The sequence below is a fragment of the Mustela erminea genome, chromosome 14 (assembly GCF_009829155.1).
Source record: "Mustela erminea isolate mMusErm1 chromosome 14, mMusErm1.Pri, whole genome shotgun sequence".
Lineage (NCBI taxonomy): Eukaryota > Metazoa > Chordata > Mammalia > Carnivora > Mustelidae > Mustela > Mustela erminea.
Genome location: NC_045627.1, coordinates 35,025,748 through 35,049,477, shown reverse-complemented (window position 1 = coordinate 35,049,477; position 23,730 = coordinate 35,025,748). Strand labels below are relative to the sequence as shown.

The 23,730-nt window shown below is 37.5% G+C and overlaps 1 protein-coding gene across 9 annotated transcripts in view; it reads left to right on the top strand.

Moving 5' to 3' along the window:
* Positions 1–23,730, top strand: part of RUFY2 (RUN and FYVE domain containing 2) — a 55,923-nt gene that overhangs the window by 6,019 nt on the left and 26,174 nt on the right. For 3 of the 9 annotated variants that reach the window (XM_032314106.1, XM_032314101.1, XM_032314105.1), the window contains exons 3-13: positions 349–466; positions 5,080–5,181; positions 7,213–7,336; positions 7,517–7,578; positions 8,295–8,360; positions 11,620–11,689; positions 14,643–14,744; positions 14,887–15,003; positions 18,158–18,325; positions 20,883–20,980; positions 23,405–23,524. In XM_032314106.1, the coding sequence (XP_032169997.1) occupies positions 349–466; positions 5,080–5,181; positions 7,213–7,336; positions 7,517–7,578; positions 8,295–8,360; positions 11,620–11,689; positions 14,643–14,744; positions 14,887–15,003; positions 18,158–18,325; positions 20,883–20,980; positions 23,405–23,524 (1,147 nt within the window). The other 6 variants (XM_032314110.1, XM_032314107.1, XM_032314108.1 and 3 more) reach the window with 5 other exon arrangements.

The following is a 23,730-nucleotide window of genomic DNA, read 5'->3' as shown; positions in this document are numbered from 1 at the left end:
TTAACCTGCGAGGGCTGCCAGCCTTTTTGTTTTGGTACTGATAAAGAATAAGGCCAGTTATTTTTTTACTTTAATTACCTGCCTGCATATTTCTGATAAGGAAGAATGGTCAAGATGCATATTTATTTTCTTTCTTTCTCTTTCTTCTTTGCATATTTCTGATAAGGAAAAATAGCAGGATCCTGATGAACAGGTCCCTGATCAACAGTGCTGTGTAGTGATAAGAGAGGAAAGTCTCTGAGCAATTGTATTTTAAGTTAGAAATGTTGAAACTAAATATTTAAAAATAAATTATTACAGTTTTATATGTTGGAGTTGTATGCATTACATATACTTTTTTTTTTCCAGTAAGAAAATCATTTTTGAGTTATAACAAAACTATCTGGGGCCCCTTGGAATTGGTGGAAAAGCTGTACCCGGAAGCAGAGGAAATAGGAGCCAGTGTCCGGGATTTACCTGGTCTTAAGTAAGTAAGCTTATTACTTGTTCTTTTTTTTTTTTTTTTTTTTTTTTAAGATTTTATTTATTTATTTGACAGACAGAGATCACAAGTAGGCAGAGAGGCAGGCAGAGATGGGGGAAACAGGCTCCCTGCTGAGCAGAGAGCCCGATGTGGGGCTTGATCCCAGGACCCTAGGATCATGACCTGAGCGGAAGGCAGAGGCTTTAACCCACTGAGCCACCCAGGCGCCCTTACTTGTTCATTTCTAACTGCAAAAGTGTATTTACTGTTCCTTAAAAGTACCTCACACTCTATTATCTTCTCTCAGCCTGAAGTAGTCTTCCTCCATTCTTTCCTAGTAGAATTCTGTTCTTTGTGGCTCAGTTAATATTTCCTTTATGAGATTTCTTAGTCCCTTCAGTAAGAATTAGCTGCTTTTTCTTTTATACCCTATAGCTATATTCACTCCTTCACTTCAATTCTACATTATATTGCAGGAAACTGCAGGTCCCTTTAAGATAGGATGTGTCAATTATGCATTTCTGTTTCCTGAGTGTTAAGCTAGTTTTCAGTAGTGAGCTAGCTGGCAGCCCGTAACTCTTTGTTGAAGACTGATTTAGACTAACTCCAGGGCAAAGGCTCAGGAGATTTGCATTCTCAGATAAGCAAGCCATTTATATATATGGGGCTTGTGCAAATTACTTTTCTTTCTCTGAAAATTGGGACCTATAGTGTCATCTGTCCATTTCACTAGACAAATCTATACAAAATATTGTAAGAGCTGAATAAAGGTATAAGGTGTTGTTAAGGCTAAGTTCTTATGTTTTCCTTTAGTTTATCTTAATTCTTGTGAATGAGATGACCTTTTTTTTTTCCTTAGCATTTTCTGTCAGATTACCAGTTCGCTTTCTCTTAGCTTTATAATTGAGAGTTTTGCATTTTTTTTTTTTTGAAAGATTTTTTGTTTTGGTTATAGAGAGGGTGAGCAAGAGAAGAAGGGGAGGGGCAGAGGGAGAAGCAGACTCCCCCCCTGAGCAGGGAGCCTGATATACTGACCACAGGACCCTGGGATCATGACCTGAGCTGAAGGCAAATGTTTAACTGAGCCACCCAGGTGCCTGAGGGTTTTACATGTTGTAAGGAATACCATAGTGTTTTCTGGCTGTTAACACAACATCCAAATATTTCCAGGTTGTATTTAATTGAATGATAAAAGTAAATGGCTACTAGTAAGCACTTTCTCAGGGTAATAAAATAATTGATTTACATGAATTATCTTATTTAGTGTTTACACCAGTCTTACAGGGTAGAGATTATTATAATAATTGCATAGATGTAAAAAATAAAGGTCAGAGGAGTTAACAGTTAATAAGTGGCAGAGCCAGGATTCAAACCCAGTTTTTATTTATTTTATTTATTTTATTTTTTATTTTTATTTTTTTAAAGATTTATTTATTTATTTGACAGAGATCACAAGTAGGCAGAGAGGCAGGCAGAGAGAGAGAAAGGAGGGGAAGTAGGCTCCCTGCTGAGCAGAGAGCCTGATGCGGGGCTCAATCCCAGGACCCTGGGATCATGACCTGAGCTGAAGGCAGAGGCTCAACCCACTGAGCCACCCAGGCGCCCCAAACCCAGTTTTTAAATTTTATTTTATTTATTATTATTATTTTTGTAAGTAATCTCTCCGCTTACTGTGGGGCTTAAACTCCTGATGCTGAGATCAAGAATTGCATGCTTGACTGAGTGAGCCAACCATGTTCCTTAAATCTAGTTTTTAGAGTTAACTTGATATTTATCAAGTGATGTTCACGGTTGATGTTTCTTATAATAGTATATTGGGGGTAGTGATTTTTAGCAAAGATAGAAGAAAAAGGGAATTATAACTCTCAAAGAGAGAAATATAAGAAGGGACACCTGGCTGACTTGGTCGGTGGAGCATGTGACTTTTTAATCTCTGAGTTGTGAGTTCAAGCCCCACGTTGGGTGTAGAGATTATTTGAAAAATAAAACCTTAAATTCGCAAATGACATATCAGATAAAGGGCTAGTATCCAAAATCTGTAAAGAACTTATCAAACTCAATACCCAAAGAACAAAGAATCCAATCAAGAAATGGTCAGAAGACAGGAACAGACATTTCTGCAAAGACATCCAAATGGCCAACAGACACATGAAAAAATGCTCCACATCACTCAGCATCAGGGAAATACAATTAAAAACCACAGTGAGATACCACCTCATACCAGCCAGAATGGCTAAAATTAACAAGTCAGGAAATGACAGATTTTGATGAGGATGCAAAGAAAGGGGAACTCTCCTACACTGTTAGTGGGAATGCAAGCTGGTGCAGCCACTCTGGAAAACAGAATGGAGGTTCCTCAAAAAGTTGAAAATAGAGCTACCCTCTGACCCAGCAATTGCACTACTGTGTATTTACCCTAAACATACAAATGTAGTGACCCGAAGGGGCACGTGCACCTGAATGTTTATAGCAGCAATGTCCACAATAGCCAAACTATGGAAAGAGCCTAGATGTCCATCAACAGATGAATGGATAAAGAAGAGGTGGTACACACACACACACAGGAATACTATGCAGCCATCAAAAGAAATGAAATCTTGCCATTTGCAATGACCTGGGTGGAACTAGAGGGTATTATGCTGAGCAAAATGAGTCAATCAGAGAAAGACAATTATCATATGATCTCACTGATATGAGGAATTTGAGAGTCAGGGCTGGAAGTTGTGAGGAGTAGGGAAGGGAAAAATGAAACAAGATGGGTTTGGAAGAGAGACAAATCATAAGAGACTCTTAATCTCAGGAAACAAACTGAGGGTTCCGGGGGGCAGGGGCAGGGGCAGGGAGGGATGGGGTGGCTGGGTTATAGACCCTGGGGAGGGTATGTGTTGTGGTGAGTGCTGTGAATTGTGTAAGCCTGGCGATTCACAGACCTGTACCTCTGGGGCAAGTAATACATTATACTTTAATAAAAAATAAAAAATAAAAATCTTAAATAGAAATGTAAGATTTGGTCATTTTAATATGAAAAATACACGTTCATATTATTTTTAAAAAGCCTTACTCTTGTGGCGCCTGGGTGGCTCAGTGGGTTAAGCCTCTGCCTTTGGCTCAGGACATGATCTCAGGGTCCTGGGATCAAGCCCTACAGGGGGCTCTCTGCTCAGCAGGGAGCCTGCTACCCCCTTCTCTCTCTCTGCCTGCCACTCTGCCTACTTGTGATCTGTTTGTCAAATAAATAAATAAAATCTTAAAAAATAAAAGGCTAACTCTTCAAAAGTTATGTTTTCTGACGAATGGTATTCATTCAACTGCTAAACCATAGAAGCTCAGTAGCTGTTAGTGAAGATTAACTTAACCTCCCACACTACATGCCAAAACGTTCTTTGTATAAGAAAACACAAAAATGTGAATGATATCCTTCTCTTTGAAAAACCGTACATATTTTGTAAAATCTGATATAGCACTTGGTTAAGAAGTATGGGATTGAGTTTTTTTTTTTTTGTTTTTTGTTTTTTTTTAAAGATTTTATTTATTTATTTGACAAAGAGAGATCACGAGTAGGCAGAGAGGCAGGCAGAGAGAGAGAGGAGGAAGCAGGCTCCTGCTAAGCAGAGAGCCCGATGTGGGACTCGATCCCAGGACCCTGAGATCATGACCTGAGCCGAAGGCAGCAGCTTAACCCACTGAGCCACCCAGGCGCCCAGGGATTGAGTTTTTTAAGGACAACCTCATAGAGAAACATTTGAAAAATAACACGCAGCCTGGTGATTTCTCTCTTTTTGATTACCAGCTTGGTGCCCTTCTAGCTTTATAATCTTTTTAAAAAATTTGTTATGATTTTTAAAATTCAGATATAATGTCACTTTTCGAAGGCATTATACTGCCTTATTTGATGCATTTTGCATATCCACATTTAAAATTTTTTTTTTTTTTAAGTAACCTCCACTCCCAGTATGGATCTTGAACTCACAACCTGGAGAATAAAAACCACATGCTCTACTGACTGAGCCAGCCAGACACCTCTTGTATATTCATCCTGAGATGGTTAAGCCCATTCAGTCAAAATATTTTTGTAGAGATAATCCTTGGTATTTAGAGAGTCATTTCTTCCAAGGCATAAAATGGTACTTCTTTGTTCTGTATGTGCAAATTTACCTTAGAGACCAAAATAGCTCCCAGGGGTTGGTTTGCATGCTCAAGCAGCTGGCTTAAAAAACTGTAGAAACAAACAAAAAAACCCCAAACACCTGTAGAAACAGACAGAACCATGGTAAATTGCAGCTTTCCTTTATTAATATGAACCTTGGCAGAGATAAAATATGTAATCTGTTACAATATATGGACTGGGCTTGTCTTTTTTTTTTTTTTTTTTAAGATTTTATTTATTTATTTATTTATTTATTTATGTATTTATTTGACAGAGATCACAAGTAGACAGAGGCAGGCAGAGAGAGAAGGGGAAGCAGGCTCCCTGCTGAGTAGAGAGCCTGATGCGGTGCTCTATCCTAGGACCCTGGGATCATGACCTGTGCCGAAAGCAGAGGCTTTAACCCACTGAGTCACCCAGGTGCCCCTGGACTGGGCCTGTCTTCTGACTAACTGGTTTTGCTTTTTAGGACCCCGCTAGGTCGTGCAAGAGCATGGCTTCGATTAGCCCTCATGCAAAAAAAAATGGCTGATTACCTGCGTTGCTTAATTATTCAGAGGGATCTCTTAAGGTTAGTACCATTAAATGATATTCATTTCCATTTAAAAAATTCCATTTGTATCCTGTTTTCCAAAAAGAATTTAAAGATGTAGTTTAGAAGCATACATAAAATACAATAAGATGGCATTAAAAGAGCAACATGAGAGAGAAAATCAGGTAGGGACATAATATAGATCATGAATTTGCTTAAAAACTGAATACCATAAGCTTTGCATTGACCAGTAGGAGAATAATTTATTTATATGTTATATTCTAAGCTCTTTTTTTTTTTTTTAAGATTTTATTTATTTGAATGAGAGAGAGAAAGAGAGACAGTGAGAGAGTGTAAAAGGGGAGAAGGTCAGAGGGAGAAGCAGACTCCGTGGAGCTGGGAGCCCAATGCGGGACTTGATTCCGGGACTCTGGGATCATGACTTGAGCTGAAGGCAGTGGCTTAACCAACTGAGCCACCCAGGTGCCCTCTATGCTAGTTTTATTTTTTTTTTCTAAATTACAGTTAATTCTACGAATTTTTCTGTTCTATGAAAATTTCTGTTGGGATTGGGGGCTTTAATTTGACAGGTTTCTTATTTTATTTTTTTTTTAAGAGGGAGATGGGGGAGCTGCTGAGGGAGAGAGAGAGAGAATCCTAAACAAACTGAGTGCCCAGGGCGGAGCTCGCATGGGTCTCAATTTCATGATCCTGAGATCATGATCTTAGTCAAAATCAACAGTTGGACGCTTAACCAACTGAGCCACCCAGGCTCCCCAACAGGTTTTAGAACCTGAATGTCTAAACTGTTGCTTTGGCTGTATTGTGGGCACTTTTTAAACTGTCAGTTTAAATTGAAGGCCAGTGAGTGCTGGCAGTTAAGTGTCACAGTGAAGATGACTGGAAAACATTAATTTGTTAGTTGACATCATGCTGAAGTTGATGGGAAGTCGAGTTTATAAATAGTCTAGTCTATGCACTGATCTAGAAATCTGCTCAATTACAAGAATAGCTTTCATCATAGGGACCATTCATTGATTACCTTTGAAGCTTTTTATTTAACACAGAATGGATTCATCCTTTTGAAAAATGTAAATGTAATACTGAGCATAGCTCTCATAACACCCTCATTGAAACTTTTGTTTTCAGTATTAACTTCTTGAATAAATTGTAAATAAATAGATATTATAAATAAATAGATAGGCAGATGTTTAAGACAGACTTTCAAAGTATGGTAATCAGGTGTTAGAGGAAGTGGCCCATAGCAGTCTCTCTGTTTGCCCTTGTTCTCTTGGAGTGCCTGTCTGATGTTCTGGAGAATCTGGTTATTATGACTGTGGTTGTACATCTTGGTTTTCCCATTGTTAAATGAGAATGGCCATACATTAAGCACCAGCAGTTTCTCAGTAATATTTTGAAGCTCAATTAAAGTGACTAAACAGTACATGGGACTTCTTGAGGAAGGCATGAGACAGTGATAATTAGTTCTATGAATACATAATTGTCAAGTCTTCTCTGTTTCTTTCCTAAGTCTCTTGTTTAAATATTTTTTAGAATATAGATATCCATAAGTATCCTTAAGTGATGATTATTAAGAATACTTGGAATATACATATCAACTACACTGATTTGAACATGGGTTTTGGAATGTTTCATATATTCATTCCCTACCTTAGTCTTCATCCCAAGATTCTTAATAAGTCCTAGGATTAAAAAGTCAACTCTAATAAAAAGTTTTATAATCAAATCAGTAACAGTTACTGTATCTTCTGAGAGTCCCAGAGAGTCTAGGCCTCAGTGATCTATATCTTTTTTTCTTTTGATCTATATCTCTTTGCTTCTCTTTTCTTTCTCTCAAAATTCCTTTTCCTCTTTCCTCTCCTTCAGTCCCATTCTTTTACTGTGTTTACATGGACATGAACATTTCAAAATGTTCGAGTTACTCATGTATAGAAAGGCTATTTTGAAGAGACCAAATTTGAATGGGTTCCATGTTTATATTATGGGGCTGAGCTTTTAAAATTTGGTGCTTAAATTTTTATTTTAAGGTTTTTATTTTAATTTCCACAGTGAATTTTATGAGTATCATGCGCTAATGATGGAAGAAGAAGGAGCAGTGATTGTTGGGCTGCTGGTTGGCCTGAATGTGATAGATGCTAACCTGTGTGTAAAGGGAGAAGATTTAGACTCACAAGTAAGTGAAAGTGACTTGTACCAAATGCAGAGTGTTTTTAGTTTGCCCTGTTCCTCTTGGATCCAGTTGTAAACAATGCTGTTAAACACTGAAGAAAAATTAAGAATGAAATTCAGTTGCATGTGAAATATACTTCTAATATTTTCCCCCTTTAACTAAAATTAACATGATTTACTTTAGGTTGGAGTGATTGATTTTTCCATGTATTTAAAGAATGAAGAAGATATTGGAAATAAAGAAAGGTATGTTTTGTAAGTTATTTCTCATGTTGTATTTTTTATGCAGCTCTTTACAAATCACCATGAGGTCCATCTATTGATAATGTAGTTTTCTGGGTCTTTTTGCTTGTTTTTTTTTTTTTGGACAGTGTAGTTTTTATTTCCTGATTTTGTGTGTAGTTCCTGCTTTGTTTAATTTCGCTTCCATATACAAGTTCTACAAAGCAAAAATCTTTGTTTCGTTTTAGACTCACAAATGTTTTGTTTTACTTGTTTTATTTCGCTTACATATACAAGTTTTATAAAACAAAATCACACAGAAGGAGGTGGCTTTAGTATGGCTTGTGGTCAGGCTTGTAGTTCCTAAGATCCATTTTAATTGCTGGGTTTTTTTTGTGATAAAAAAGATGAAAGCTTCTTACGATGCGGGGCTCGATCCCAGAATCCCAAGACCCTGACCTAAGCTGAAGGGAGAGGTTTAACCCACTGAGGCACTCTGGTGCCCCAAGAATTCTTAAATATACTTTTTAATGGTTTTACTTGCTAATATTAGACTTAACAAAGGTTATATAATTAGTACACAGCCTACTGCTACATTATTAAAAAGATGCTTGAATTTTATTCTAAAGGCAAGATAATATTTTTTGTCATTATGGCAATTTTAGGTGATGCAGACATTTTTTTGGTCAGCCAGTAAACACCTTTCCATCTGACGCAAAGCTTCCTTTCCCCCTCTTTAGGAATGTTCAAATTGCTGCCATATTAGACCAGAAGAATTATGTTGAAGAATTAAATAGACAACTGAAGTAAGTATTATGGATACTTGGATATTTGTGACTATTGTTTTAGAGGTTTTCTTCACCATTTTCAGGTCTGCTTTGTCCTGTTCCTACTAAACATCTTTTTTTTTTTTTTTTTTTAAAGATTTTATTTATTTATTTGACAGAGAGAGATCACAAGTAGGCAGAGAGGCAGGCAGAGAGAGAGAGAGAGGAGGAAACAGGCTCCCTGCTGAGCAGAGAACCCGATGCGGGACTCGATCCCAGGACCCTGAGATCATGACCTGAGCCGAAGGCAGCGGCTTAACCCACTGAGCCACCCAGGCACCCGCTACTAAACATCTTTGAGAAAGTGTTGAGGGAGTAGAGAATGGAGATTAAGAATACAGAGAATTATTGGAGATAATTCATTTCCAAAAAAGGAGAGCAGACTTTATATTTTATATTTTAAGATTTTTTTTATCTGAGAGAGAGAGAGTAGAGAGAGCGCAAGCATGGGGAAATAGCAGAAAGAGAAGCAGACTCCCTACTGAGCAGGAAGCCTGATGTGGGGCTTGACCCTGGGGTCATAACCTGGGCAGAAGGTAGCCTCTTAACTGACTGAGCCACCCAGGTATCCTAAGAGTCAGATTTTCAAATAGAATATTTGGAGAACTTAAAAACAGAATTTCTGGGGAGGGGTCAAAAAGATAAAGACAGAATTTCAAGCTTATCTCTTTATCCTTGAGAAGAACAGACTAGGTAGGGTGGAAGTTTATGTCATTTTCATAGTTCACAGATTCATTTTTCCTACTTCAGAGAGCTTCATATGTAAATATGGCTGTCGCCTCCCATGGTGGGAGTTTTTGCCTTATCATGTCAACTGGCATTGAAGCTGTCAGTGAATACTTGGAAGAATTTCTGAGATCTATGTCTAAAATAGTACGTGCAGCTCTAATAGAAATAAAATGTGAGTCATATAGATAATGTAAAATTTTTAGTAACCACATTAAAAAGGTAAAAAACATGAAATTAATTTAAAAATACATTTTATTCAACCCAGTATACCCAAAATCTTATCATTTCAACATTAATCAATATAAAAATTGTTCATGAGGTATTTTGTGTTCTTTCTTTGTATTGTCTTCATAATCCAATGTATATTTTACAGTTGTAGTATATTTTCGTTGGACTAGATAGCACAGGTATAGTGAATAATATTTGCTACATAGTTAGAAATGGACTGTTCCATTAATTAAAATAAATAATTAGCAAAAATGGCTATCTCTGGGTGATGGGATTATGGATAATTTCTCTTTTATTCTTTGTACTTCTCTGATTTTCTAAGTTTAATTCAATAGTCAGAAATACAATTAAACACTTTCCATTTTAGAGAAACTAAGAAGCTGTAACTCTTGCTTTCTCTGAACTTGGAGAGATAGGAACTATGTTGTGTCATTGTCTTTTTTTTAAAAGTGGAGTTTTAATAAAAGATATCATAGGAAATATATGTGTATCTATGTGTATTTTATAATTTGTAATTCTGAGATTATATTTCCAAATGCAACTTAGTATTATTTACTTACTGTTGAAGCTTTATTCACTTTTGGCAACAGGTAATATATTCACATAGTTTAAACTTCAAAACTTCAATAGGAACATGAAAAAAAAATCCTCCCTCTTCCCTGATCCAACCATCTAGTTTCCCTCTTTGGGAATAATTAATAGGTTCTTGTGTATGCCTCCAGAGATACTTCATACAAATAGACAAGAATATATATATATTTTCTTGAAGTTCTCACCTTCCCGTCGGTTTTTTTACACATAAAGTAGCATAATTTTTACACTCTTCTGTAGTTCACTGTTTTACTCAACAGTTTATCTTAGAATCTGTTCAGTTTGGTTCAAGGAGTTTTCTCATTCTCTTTTAAATTATGCGTATTAACTCATTTATAGCAGTACTAGTGCCTTACTTTTGTACATTCTACGAATTTAAAAATGTTTCATTGTTTTTCCAGTTGGAATGTTTTTGTATACTTAGAGTATTTAAAAAAATATAGAAAACAGATGAAGAAAAAATTGGAACTCACATATTAGCCCTCATTCAAAGAAAACTCTTGAGGGTTTATTTTCAAAAGTACTTTTTTGATTAGTGTTTTATTGATTCTCACATAAAGGCAGGACAGATATTATTGTCTGATTTAAAGTCAAGGAAACTGAAGCTCAGAAAGGTCTTAAAGCTTTCAAGGTGACACAGAAAGTAGAAAAGCAGGGACTCTTAACTCTGGTCCTCTGTCTCTTAGTCCCACATCTGTTAATGTCTCACCATCCAGATACCCTCTTGCTGTTTGTGAAAAGCTCAAGTTGTTTCCCTAAGAATGATTGTATTTAAAAATGATTTAATATGAATGAAAAAATATGTTTCTTGTTTCACCTGCTAAACTAAAATGCCAATATTTATTTCTGAGGCTGGCATAAAATTTGTTTAAATCTATTAAATTGTAACGTAAAGGGCATATTGTGTTATTAAAGCTTGAGATGGTAGAAACAAGGCCTTGAAAAACAAATAAAACATACAGTAATGTCCAGTCTCGGAGATGCCGAGTGAAGTGTGTGCATTTTTGATAGCTGTGTACTTCTGGTGACTGTACAGTTTGAAATACAATTTTTTATTAAGATTTATAAAAATGCAGAAAAAAATGTACAGTAATGTCCAGTCTTGATCAGTTTAAGTAACTATGCAAAAAACCAGGTTGTTCATTGGGCTTAACCTGACTTTTAACTATATATTTGAAAGTCAGGGTGTTTGCTTAGCTGCAGGCTGACCGGGTACCCGATGGGAATTTCATATTCACATTGTCCCAAACTATGGTGACTTTAGAGGCTTTAAGTGATTATGAAAGTGGCGAGTAGAAACCGAATGGGGCTTGTGTTGAAGACCGCTGTAAATGCTAATTAAGCCACTTAATTATAGAGTGGATATTTAAAGTTCATCCTTTAAAAGATAATTTTAAATTAAATTTTAACAATATTTGGTAGTGTTTGTATGGATTCCATTCCTAAGTATTACAATTTAAATGTAAGAAGGACCCTAAGAAGACTGCAAAAAATAGTGAACAGCAAAAAGCTTCAGTCTTTTTTGTTTTCCTAGCCAAATCTGGTTATTCAACTTAATGAAATTGCCCACACTCAAAAATTCAGGGTAGTTGGTGCCTGTTAGGTACCATGGTAAGTCCAAGATAACATACCTTTTCTGACTTTTGTGAATTTGTGTGATTTGAATGAGTTTTTTCTTTGTTAATTTCAGCAGCACAGTCAGCAGTCTCCATTCAAGAGTTGACTCGTTAGAAAAGTCAAATACTAAGCTGATTGAAGAGGTATTGTAACCCGGCCGTGGATAATTGCCTGACACAGACCGAGTATTTGTGATCCTTTTCCATTTTAAGTATGAATTCGCTAAGTATGTGTGTGCACACACACATTTCCATCATGATGATGGGATGCTTGCAATGTACTTATAATTGATGATTGTAAGTCTAGAAAAACCTCATTTTCTCAGGTAAAGTCTCAGGTAAATCTGTGAATTGTGTGAAATACTCCCAGAAATGAGCCCCACAGATGATACTTACAGAAGCTCTTCTGTAAATAAGCTGTGATACTCTTTTTAAAATCTGGGTGACCTCTATTTAGATAGTGAATAACCTATAGTTAGAAATTCCCATTAAAATGATACTGTTCGTCTTGTTCCACTATTCGATTACTTTTCTTTACCAGCAGCACTGTATGATCATGGCCACAGATCAACCTCATCTCGAGTGCTCTGGTTTCTTGCGTTGTCAGAGCGGCTATCTAGTGGTCCCAGACCAGAAATTGATCTCCGTAATTCTGTCTGTAAAGTTGCTTTAGATAAGTTTTTTTTTTTTTTTTTTTAATCTTATCAAGCCACAGAGTTACTGCTTTCTGTTTTCAGAATTATTTAGGCTAGAGGAAGAAATCTGTCATGAGTGCTCTAAACCCTACTTTCTGTGTTAATTAAAATTCTTATTTCTTTTGGAACTGGCCTAATTTTTTCAAACCAGGGAGCACATCATTATTTGCATGACGGCAGATGCATCTTTATTTTGATAGTTTGGGACCATTTGATAGTGTTTCTGTTTTGTTTTGTTTTTTAAAGATTTTATTTATTTGACACAGAGAAAGAGAGATCACAAGTAGACAGAGAGGCAGGTGGAGAGAGAGGTGGGGAAGCAGACTCCCTGCTGAGCAGAGAGCCTGATGCGGGGCTCCATCCCAGGACCCTGAGATCATGACCTGAGCCAAAGGCAGAGACTTAACCTACTGAGCCACCCAGGCGCCCTCTGTTTTGTTTTTTATTTTTATTTTTATTATTTTTAAAAGATTTTATTTATTTATTTGACAGAGATCACAAGTAGGCAGAGAGGCAGGCAGAGAGTGAGAGGGAGAAGCAGGCTCCCCGATGAGCAGAGAGCCTGATGCGGGGCTCGATACCAGGACCCTGAGATCATGGCAGAGGCTTAACCCACTGAGCCACCCAGCACCGTTGTTTTGTTTTTTAATTATGATAAGTGTATTCTTTAATCCCTGTCACCTATTTCATCCATCCCCCACCCATTTCCCCTCTGGTGACCATAAGTTTGTTCTTCACAGTTAAGAATATGTTTCTTGGTTTCTCTCTCTCTTTTTTTTTTGTCCTTTACTCATTTTTTTTTTTTAATTTTTTTTTTTTTTTAAGATTTTATTTATTTATTTGACAGAGAGAAATCACAAGTAGACGGAGAGGCAGACAGAGAGAGAGAGGAAGGGAAGCAGGCTCCCTGCTGAGCAGAGAGCCCGATGCGGGACTCGATCCCAGGACCCTGAGATCATGACCTGAGCCGAAGGCAGCGGCTTAACCCACTGAGCCACCCAGGCGCCCTCATTTTTTTTTTTTAAAGATTTTATTTATTCACAAGAGGGAGGCAGAGGGAGAGGCAGGCTCCCCATGGAGCGGAGAGCCTGGTGTGGTGCCAGATCTCATGACCCTGGGATCATGACCTGAGCCGAAGGCAGGTGCTCAACTGACTGAGCCACCCAGGCACCTCTGCTCATTTGTTTCTTAAATTCCACATATAAGTGAGATCATACTGTATTTGTCTTTCTCAGACTGACTTACTTCACCTAGCAGTAAACTCTGTAGCACTATACATGTAGTTCCAAATGGCAAGATTTCATTCTTTTTCATTGCTGAATAACATTCCATCCACATGCCTCATCTTCTTTATCCATTCATTTATCGATAAATGCTTGGGCCACTGCCATAGTTTGGCTGTTGTAAATAATGCTGCAGTAGACAGGGATGCATGTGTCTCTTTGAATTAGTGCTTTTGTATTTTGGGTTAAATACAGTAGTGCAATTACTGGATTGCAGGGTAGTTCTATTTTTAATTTTTTGAGGAAACTCTATACTGTTTTCCACAGTAATTGCACCAGATTGTATTTCCACCAATAGTGCACTGAGGGTTCCTTTCCCCCACACATATCCTCGCCAATACCTGTTTCTTGTGCTTTTGATTTTCGCTATTGTGATGGGTGGTCTTTCATTGTAGTTCTAACTTGCATTTCCCTAATGATGAGCGATGTTGAGCATCTTGTCATGTGTCTGTTGGTCATTGGGACCATTAGAGCTGCTCTCAAGTTTGTGCCTCTTTTTGGCCCTAGGTGCACTGTGAAGTTCAAGTTATATCCCTGATGAAATGTTCAGAAACTCATTTACAAGCCAACATTGGGGGTGGTGCTTGCTTTCCTTTCTTAGAATCCCTCTTTTCACTATAGGCCTCAGAACCAGGCCACTTAGTTTAACTCTGATGGAGAAATGTCTCATAGTTGTGATGTTCCCTCTGTGTTCTCTATTTCAGAGGGTGTTCCAATTTGATTATCATGAAGGTCTGTATCACATGTGTGATGATACACAGCCTTCTTACAGATCTTTTTATCCTTATACGGGACTTTACAGTCTTACTGTTTCATGACACTTTGTATTCAGAACATATTTAAATCAGATATGCATGATATGTTTTAACATATATTTTGACTAATAAGAGGAAATGCTTAAAAAAAGAGGAAATGCTAGAAATAAGAGCTCAGTTTTTTTTATTAGTATCTTAGGATAATAGCAATTTTTTTATGAAAGCTTCTGTAGATGTGAGACATTTGACTAGTTTTAAGCTTTTATATTCTATTGTTTATAGCAATGAACATAACCAAACATAAAGCAAGTATAAGTAAAGATGTTTAAAATCTTTTTTCTTGTCCCTGTTTCATAATCTTTAGTTAGCAATAGCAAAAAATAATATCATTAAACTCCAAGAAGAAAATCATCAATTACGAAGTGAAAATAAATTGATTTTAATGAAAACACAGCAGCACCTGGAGGTACGTATGGACTAATTGCAAACAGACTGTCTTGTGTCAGAAATTGCCGCTTTTGGGAACTTTTGCATATACTGGATATTTATTTCTGTGCTGTATTGATAGTAGTGATTATACAGTAAAAAGCTTGTTGTTTTCTTCCTAGGTTACCAAAGTGGATGTGGAAACTGAGCTTCAGACATATAAGCATTCTCGGCAGGGGCTGGATGAAATGTACAACGAAGCCAGAAGGCAGCTTCGAGATGAATCTCAGTTAAGACAGGTAGTTCACATTAGCAAAATAATAATCATCATCATAATTTACCTTTAAGCATCACTTAAAATCTTTTTAAAAAAATTCTTTTAAGACTTTTTTTTTTAATGTGATAGAGACAGAGTGAGAGAGCACAAGTTGGGTGAGGGGCAGAGGAAGAAGCAGACTCTCTGCTGAGGAGGGAGCCCTATGTGGACCTTGATCCCAGGACTCTGGGATCATGACCTGAGCCAAAGCAGACACTTAAGCTGACTGAGCCACCCAGGCACCCCTTAAAATCTCTTTTTCAGCCTTATCTTCCTTGCTGTGGGATAGAAATCTCACTCCCTTACAACCCCTTCAAATTCTTTACGTTCCCATTTTATCAAGTGTTTTTAAAGTGGTTTTAAACTCTGAAATGAATGATTGTGACCAGCATTAGAAAACCAAAATTGAATAGAATGATAGATTCAAATAGGACTAAAATGATATTAAAAAATTTTTTTAAAGATTTTATTTATTTGAGAGAGAGTGAAAGCGAGAGATCACAGAGGAGGGAGAGGGAGAAACAGACTTGCCACTGAGCAGAGAGCCTGACGAGGGGCTTAGTCTCAGGACCCTGAGATCATGACCTGAACTGAAGGCAGAGGGTCAACTGACTGAGCCCCTCAGGCGCTCCAGATCATATTTAAAGTTAACTTATTTTGGGGTTACCTGGCTGGCTCAGTTGGTAGAGCACACGACTCTTGATCTTGGGGTAATTTCCAGCCCCATGTTGGGCATAGAAGTTACTTCTAAAAAAATTGGATGGGGTACCTGGGTGACTCAGTCAGTTGAGCGTCAGACTCTTGATTTTAGGGCAGGTTGTGATCTCAGGGTGGTGTGATGGAGCCCTGCAATGAGCTGTGTGCTCAGTGCAGAGTCTGCTTGGGATTCTCTCTCTCCCTCTCCCTGACCCCTTCCCAGCTTATCCTCGCTCGCTTGCTTTCTCTTGCTCTGAAATAAATTAATAAATAAATAAAATCTTTTAAAAAATGAATGAATTTTTTAACTCAAATCGATCTAATGCCTACAGCAAAATGGGTTATAACATAAATACCTGTGTAATCACGACCCAGATCAAGAAGAGACTTTCCATCTTGCCAGCCTTTCCATCCCTTTTTCTGTTTGTTTTTAATATTAGGAAACTTCTTTTTGTTTTGATGTAAAAAATTAATTTAGTTCTATTTAAATTCAATTGAGGGGCTCCTGGGTGGCTCAGTAGTTAAGTATTTGCCTTCGGCTCAGGTCCTGATCCCAGAGTCCTGGGATCAAGCCCCGCTTTGGGCTCCCTGCTTGGCAGTCAGCCTGCTTCTCCTCCTCCTTCTCCCACTCCCCCTGGTTATGTTCCCTCTCTCGCTGTGTCTCTCTCTGTCATATAAAATCTTTTTTAAAAAAATTTCACTTGAACATGTAGTTTATTATTTGTTTCAGAGGTAGAGGTCAGTGATTCATCAGGAGTATATAACACCCAGTGCTCAGCACATCACATGCCCCCCTTCATGCCCATCATCAGGTCACCTCATCGCCCCACCCCCAATGTAAAATTCTTTAAGAGAAGAAATTAAAACTGTGAAGTGGGGTTTTTGAGTTATCTTTGGCCTTCACTTGTATGGACTACTTTATTTTTGTGTGTGTGTGTGTTTGTTTTTTAAGTTTTATTTATTTAGGTAATATCTATACCAGTGTGGGGACTCATGACCCCAAGATCAAGAGTTGTGTGTTCTTCCAACTGAGCCAGCAAGGCACCCCCAGACTACTTTATTTCTTTGATTAAGGAAAATTAATCCTGACGTTTTGAGGCATAAAAATATTTAATTTTTTAAAAAAATTTATTTATTTGACAGAGATCATAAGTAGGCAGAGAGGCAGGCAGAGAGTGAGAGGGGGAGCCACCCAGGTGCCCCTAATTTTTGAACCAGTAGAATAGTGATAATTAACAGTATCTAGAAAATGCTTTTATTTTCACAAAATACACAGTTGAAAGTATTTAGTGTTTTATTGTTATACGACCTGGTTGATTCCCTCTAGTGGGGCTTAAACCTCAAAGAGTAGTCTATGTATCTTTTAAAAAAATTTTTAAATTAATAAACTTTATTTTTTCAAGTAGGTTCATAGCAAAATTGCGTGGAACTTTTTTATTTTTTTTAAGAGTGGTCTACGGGCTTTAAAAAAAAAAAGGAGGGGCACCTGGGTGGCTCAGTGGGTTAAAGCCTCTGCTTTTGGTTCAGGTCATGATCTCGGGGTCCTGGGATCAAGCCCCACTTCAGGCTCTCTGCTCAGCCGGAGCCTGCTTTCCTTCCTCTCTCTCTGCCAGCCTCTCTGCCTACTTGCGATCTCTTCTGTCAAATGAGTAAATAAAATCTTTAAAAAACAAAAGGGGGTTGGTGCGCCTGGGTGGTTCAGTGGGTTAAAGCCTTTGCCTTTGGCTCAGGTCATGATCTCAGGGTCCTGGGATGGAGCCCCGCATCGGGCTTTCTGCTCAGTGGGGAGCCTGCTTCCTCCTCTCTCTCTCTCTGCCTGCCTCTCTGCCTACTTGTGATCTCTGTCAAATAAATAAATAAAATCTTAAAAAAAAAATAAAGAGGGATATGGGGTCTCTTGGGTGGCTCTTTGGTTAAGTATCTGCCTTTGGGTCAGGTCATGATCTCAGGGTCCTGGGATCGAGCCCCGCATCGGGCTTTCTGCTCTGTGGGGAGCCTGCTTCCTCCTCTCTCTCTCTGCCTGCCTCTCTGCCTACTTGTGATCTCTGTCTGTCAAATAAATAAATAAAATCTTAAAAAAAAAAAAAAAGAGGTCTATGGGGACTCTTGGGTGGCTCTTTGGTTAAGTATCTGCCTTTGGGTCAGGTCATGATCCCAGGGTCCTGGGGTCGAGTCTCTCTTCTGGTTCCTTGCTCAGGAGGAAGCCTACTTTTTCCTCTGCCTGTTGCTGTCCTTGCTTGTGCTCTCTCTCTGACAAATAAATAAAATAAAATCCTTAAAAAATAAAAAGATATATATCTAGTGACATGAAACCATTAAAAGAAAAAAAAGACTAGTCTACATAGTGATTAAAAAACTCTTTGTGTTCTCATTAACTGTCGTGTGTCTGACTTTTGACATCCCGAAGTGGTATGTGAATTGAGGATGTGTTGAAATTTCAGGATGTGGAAAACGAGCTAGCGGTACAAGTTAGTATGAAACATGAAATTGAACTTGCTATGAAGTTGTTGGAGAAAGATATCCATGAGAAGCAGGATACTCTGATAGGCCTTCGGCAACAACTAGAGGAAGTTAAAGCAATTAACATAGAAATGTATCAAAAGTTGCAGGTAAGGATCTTTTTTTTTTTTTTTTGTAATTTTTATTTAAATTCTAGTTGCATTAACCTGCAGTGGAGTAGAAATCAGTGATTCATCACTTATATACAACATCCAGTGCTCAAGTGCCCTCCTTAATACCCATCACCCTTCTAGCCCATCCTGCACCCACCTCCCTCCAGCAACCTTCCATTTGTTCTCTGTCATTAAGAGTGTCTTATGGTTTCTCTCTTTATTTCTTACCCCCTCCCATATGTTTATCTGTTTTGTTTCTTAAATTACACATATGAGTGAAATAATACAGTATTTGTCTTTCTCTAACTTAGTCCACTTAGTATAGTACACTGTAGCTCCATCCATGTTCTTGCAAATGTCAAGATGTCTTTTTTGATGGCTGAGTCATATATTCCATTATATATATACACACACATACATGCATATATATACACCACATCTTTATTCACTCATAGATCAGCAGACATTTGGGCTCTTTCCATAGTTTGATACGTTGTTGATAATGCTGTTATAAACATCAGGGTGCATGTACCCCCTTCAACTCTGTATTTTTGTATTCTTTGTGTAAATACCTAGTAGTGCAATTGGAGGATCGTAGGGTAGTTCTATTTTTAACTTTCTGAAGAACCTCCGTACTGTTTTCCAGAGTGGCTGTACCAGTTTGCATTCCCACCAACAGTGCAAGGGGTTCCCCTTTCTCCGCATCCTCGCCAACACCTGTTGTTTCTTGTGTTGTTAGTTTTATCCGTTTTGACAGATGTGAGGTGGTACCTTATTGTGGTTTTGATTTGTATTTTCTGATGATGAATGATGTTCAGCATCTTTTTATGTGTCTGTTAGCCATCTGGATATGTTCTTTAGAAAAGTGTCTATTCATGTTTTCTGTTCATTTTGTAACTGGATTATTTTGGGGGGGCATTAAGTTTGATAAGTTCTTTATAGATTTTGGAGGTAAGGATCATTCTTAAATTCTTAGAATTTCTTGAGTTTAATGTAAATTGGATGTGACTTTTGGGGCACCTGAGTTGTTAAGCATCTGCCTTCAGCTCAAGTCATGATTCCGGGGTCCTGGGATCGAGCCCCGCATCGGGCTCTCTGCTCAGCGGGGAGCCTGCTTCTCCCTCTCTCACTCCCCTGCTTCTGTTTTCTCTCTTGCTGTGTCTCTGTCTGTCAAATAAATAAAATCTTAAAAAAAAAGAAAAAGAAAATTACTTTTTGTATGAAGATTTGGTTTTTAACTGTGCCATACTAGTAATAAAAACCAGCAGCTTCTTTTTCTATATGGAAGCTTAAGAAGTGTAGCAATGGAATAGGTATCAAAGAATAAGCAAATCACTTATATGAATTTCTTTTTTAATACCAAAAGGTGTTAAGTATGAAGATTAAATCTTTTGGGAAAAGTCAGTCTAAATATGCAGGACATTTTTGTGAATTCTTTTGTATACTACAGTCCTGAGAAAGATTTATTTTTTCTTAAAAAGCTATTATTTATTTGAGAGAGAGCATAAGCTCGAGGGAGGGGTAGAGGCAGAGGCAGAAGGAGAAGCACACCCTCTGCTGACTGTGGAGACCAGCACAGGCCCTGACTCCAGGACTCCAAGATCATGACCTGATCATGTCAGACACTTAACTGACTGAGCCACCCAGGTGCCCCTTTAATTTTTTTTTTTAAAGATTTTATTTTATTTATTTTTTTAAAGATTTTATTTATTTATTTGACAGACAGAGATCACAAGTAGGCAGAGAGGCAGGCAGAGAAAGAGGGGGAAGCAGGCTCCCTGCTGAGCAGAGAACCAGATGCAGGGCTCTATCCCAGGACCCTGAGATCAGGACCTGAGCCGAAGGCAGAGGCTTAACCCACTGGGCCACCCAGGCGCCCCAAAGATTTTATTTTTTTAAGTAATCCCTACACCCAACATGGGCTCAGATCTATAACTCCAAGATCAGGAGTCACATGCTTTACCTACTGAGCTAGCAAGGGCCCTGAGAAAGATTTAATTTTGACTGAAATGCTTTACTATAGGGGTATCTGGGTGGCTCAGTCAGTTAACTGTTTACCTTCCACTCAGGTCGTGATCCCAGATCCCCACTCAGGTCATGATCCAGCCCCACATTGGGCTCCCTGCTCAGTGAAGAGTCTGCTTCTCTCTCTCCCTCTGCCCTTCCCCCCTGTTCATGCTCTCTCTCTCTAATAAAAAAATCTTGGAAAAAAAAAGCATTACAATAATAATTGTTATGAATTCTCTCATAAAGTGACATCACTGTTTAAGTAGATTTATTGCCAAATGTTTTTTATTTAATTTGAAAAATAGCATAATTTACAAGAGTTTATTCTGCTGTCTTCCAGAAATACTGAAGGCAGTATTTTTTTAAATTCCATTTTAATTGAAGACTGATAGTTCTACTGCTTTATATCATAGGAGTATTTTAATCTACAAATTAGCTGTACTCATTTCAAAGTAAAAATTCCATAGTAAAATGGTATACAAAACTTAGAAATATTTAGGTTTAAAAATCAAAGCCACTATAGTGGTTCTTTTTCTTTTCTAAATAGGGTTCTGAAGATGGCTTGAAAGAAAAAAATGAAATAATTGCCCGACTAGAAGAAAAAACCAATAAAATTACTGCAGCCATGAGGCAACTGGAGCAAAGGTACAGCATTTTCAGTCTTAGTTTCTCTTTTTCCTTTTTTTTCTTCCTTTTCTTTATTCAACTCTGATACCTGCCACAAAAACCATTAGGAAAATTTAGATTAGGACTTTTTTTTTTAAGCCCAGCAGAATTTTGCTTTTTTTGTTTTGGTTGTTGCATGGAATCAAGTTGCTTTATATTAGGCTGATTTCATTTGAATTTGCCATTTTGTGGATTTTTTAAAAAGATTTAATATTGGCAATTTCATGTGATTCAATCTATTACATAAAACAAATACACAAACAAAAACTTTAAAAAAGTGAAAAACGAACAGAATCTATGGTGGAATTATCCCTGGTTGATTTCCATGCATATTGATTGTCATATTCTTTGTCATTCACCATCCCTTTATCTGAAATCAGGCTTTGAGTTGGCAGTTTAGTTGTGTTTCTTTGAGCTAGGACCTTCAACCCAAACCAAGAAATAATTTTATTTAAATTGAATTGTTTTATATTGGCATTTTTCACTTTTATTGTTGGAAAATGTAATGTATTTCCATTGACCTGTCATGTTGGTGTCAACATATGTCTTATCATTGCTTTCTTTGAATCTACTTATGAAAAACATAACTATTAATGCTTTATTGACATGAATATTCTTTTATTGACATCCTCTTTCTTCTTTTTTCTTTTTTGTTTTCTTTATCCCCATTTTTACATTTTGGACATCTTTATTACCTTTTTCTGTCTTTGATTTCTGTCCATTCCATTATGAAGTGACAATGATTTGTTAACTCAAACTAGGACAATTGCAATGTCATTGGTGAAATATGCCAGCAGTGACACTCAGGACCAGTACAAGCTGGTCAAAGATATATCTTTCTGAAAACCACTTGTATTTAAACAGACTAAAAGAGACTCAGCAATTTTATAATATATTAAATAGAAAACAATTTATGCTATTAAGTATTTGAAAAGGGTATCAGGAACCCTCTCCACTTCTTGATCTGCTGCTGTGGTAATGCACTGCCATAGAGCAGAGTGGGTGCACTTGGATTTCCAAAAACATACTCCTCAAACCTTGTGCACAAAGGCTGATTTGAGTATTGGCCTTTTGGAGGTCAGGATTTTCAAGTGCAGTTTTATCTTTTTAGCTACTTTTTAATGGAAAATATAAACATTGTTTAAAAATAAGTTGACCCTTTGATTTCACAGTGTGTTGGCACAATTTTTTTCCCCATTGGCCCACTCCTTGCCTAATGGCTTCTTTACTGATTTTTTACTGATGTCTTAAAATAGTTTATAATGCAGATTGGCCATTCTTTTGTGCTCTAGCACCTCAGTTTTCCACTTCTCTTAGCCCTCTTCTATGATAGCACAACTTCAGGCCCTACCTCACTCTGAGTTTTATTTTAGTTTCTGTAATCTTAGAGAAATGCTTGGGTCCCCTGTCCCTCCATGTTAATATTTTAAAATTAAATTTTGATTTAGAGATAACTTGAATGTTACTCTCTTGCTCAGAAGTGGCATTTATACTTCTGAAATGTGTCAGGTTGCCCCACTGGCATGTTTTTAGGAAGAAAAGAAGAGGCCCTGTTTTCAGCTAGTTGAATAGATGATTTTGCCTGAGATTCCCTACAAGGAGTTAATGTCTCTTTAATAAGTGGGAAATGTTTTCTTATAAAAATATTGAAGTTAAATCTAAGGAATCCTAGATGGGAGACAGGGAGTGGAGCTAAGCACAGGGAGAATCAATGACTTACAAACAAAAACAGAACAAATGGAAATCACATTTTTAGGTAATATTTAAACATCAGCGATGAACAAAAATGATCTCTAGAGAATGTTGCCAACTAGTACTATATTCTTTTGAATCTTAACACACACACACACACACACACACACACACAGCTTTTGGCATAATTTAGTAAATGCATAAAGATTCTATAGGGAGGACTTTGCTGTTCGAAATAATTTCAGGTCTTTGCTCTTGGCCTTGTAGCACACTTGATTCCTGGCATACACATCCTAACATAATAAATAACAATGTGGCTTCTTCACCTAGTGTAGTCATAAATACTGTGTTTTACATGGTTTTGTAAAAAAGGCAGTAACGCACCCATTATACTTTCAAAGTTAATCCATTCTGCTCTACGTAAGTGGTAAAGACTGTATTGCTTTGCATTGTTAATTATGAACAAGAAATAAAACAAATTTGAAGATAGTATTCTGGGCATATTATATGTTATATTGAAAAAAAAAATCACAAAACAATTTCTAGACATTGTGTGGCTCTTTCACGTTTGAGTTTGTGAGTTTCCCCCCAAACTTTGTTTTCATTTAGAAATGTTTCTATTTCCCCATTTTTCTTTTATTTGTCTTCTTCACCCTTTTACACCCTAGTTCTAGCCTCAGTTTTACCCAAAGTTGATTTGAATTACACCAGATTGCAGCAAGCAGAGAAGGCGCAAATGGAAGCTGAAGATGAAGACAAGAAATATCTACAAGAGTGTCAGAGTAAATCCGACAATCTGCAGAAACAAGTCTCCCAAAAGGAGAAACAGCTGTGAGTATTTCACTCTTGGAAACAAATACTTGTATTAACATAATCCCCTCCCCAGGCCCCCCCCTTTTTAAAGATTTTATTTATTTATTTGACAGTGATCACAAGTAGGCAGAGAGGCAGGCAGAGAGAGGGGGGGGCAAGCAGGCTCCCTGCTGAGCAGAGAGTGCGATGAGATGCTGGACCCCAGCACCCTGAGATAATGACCT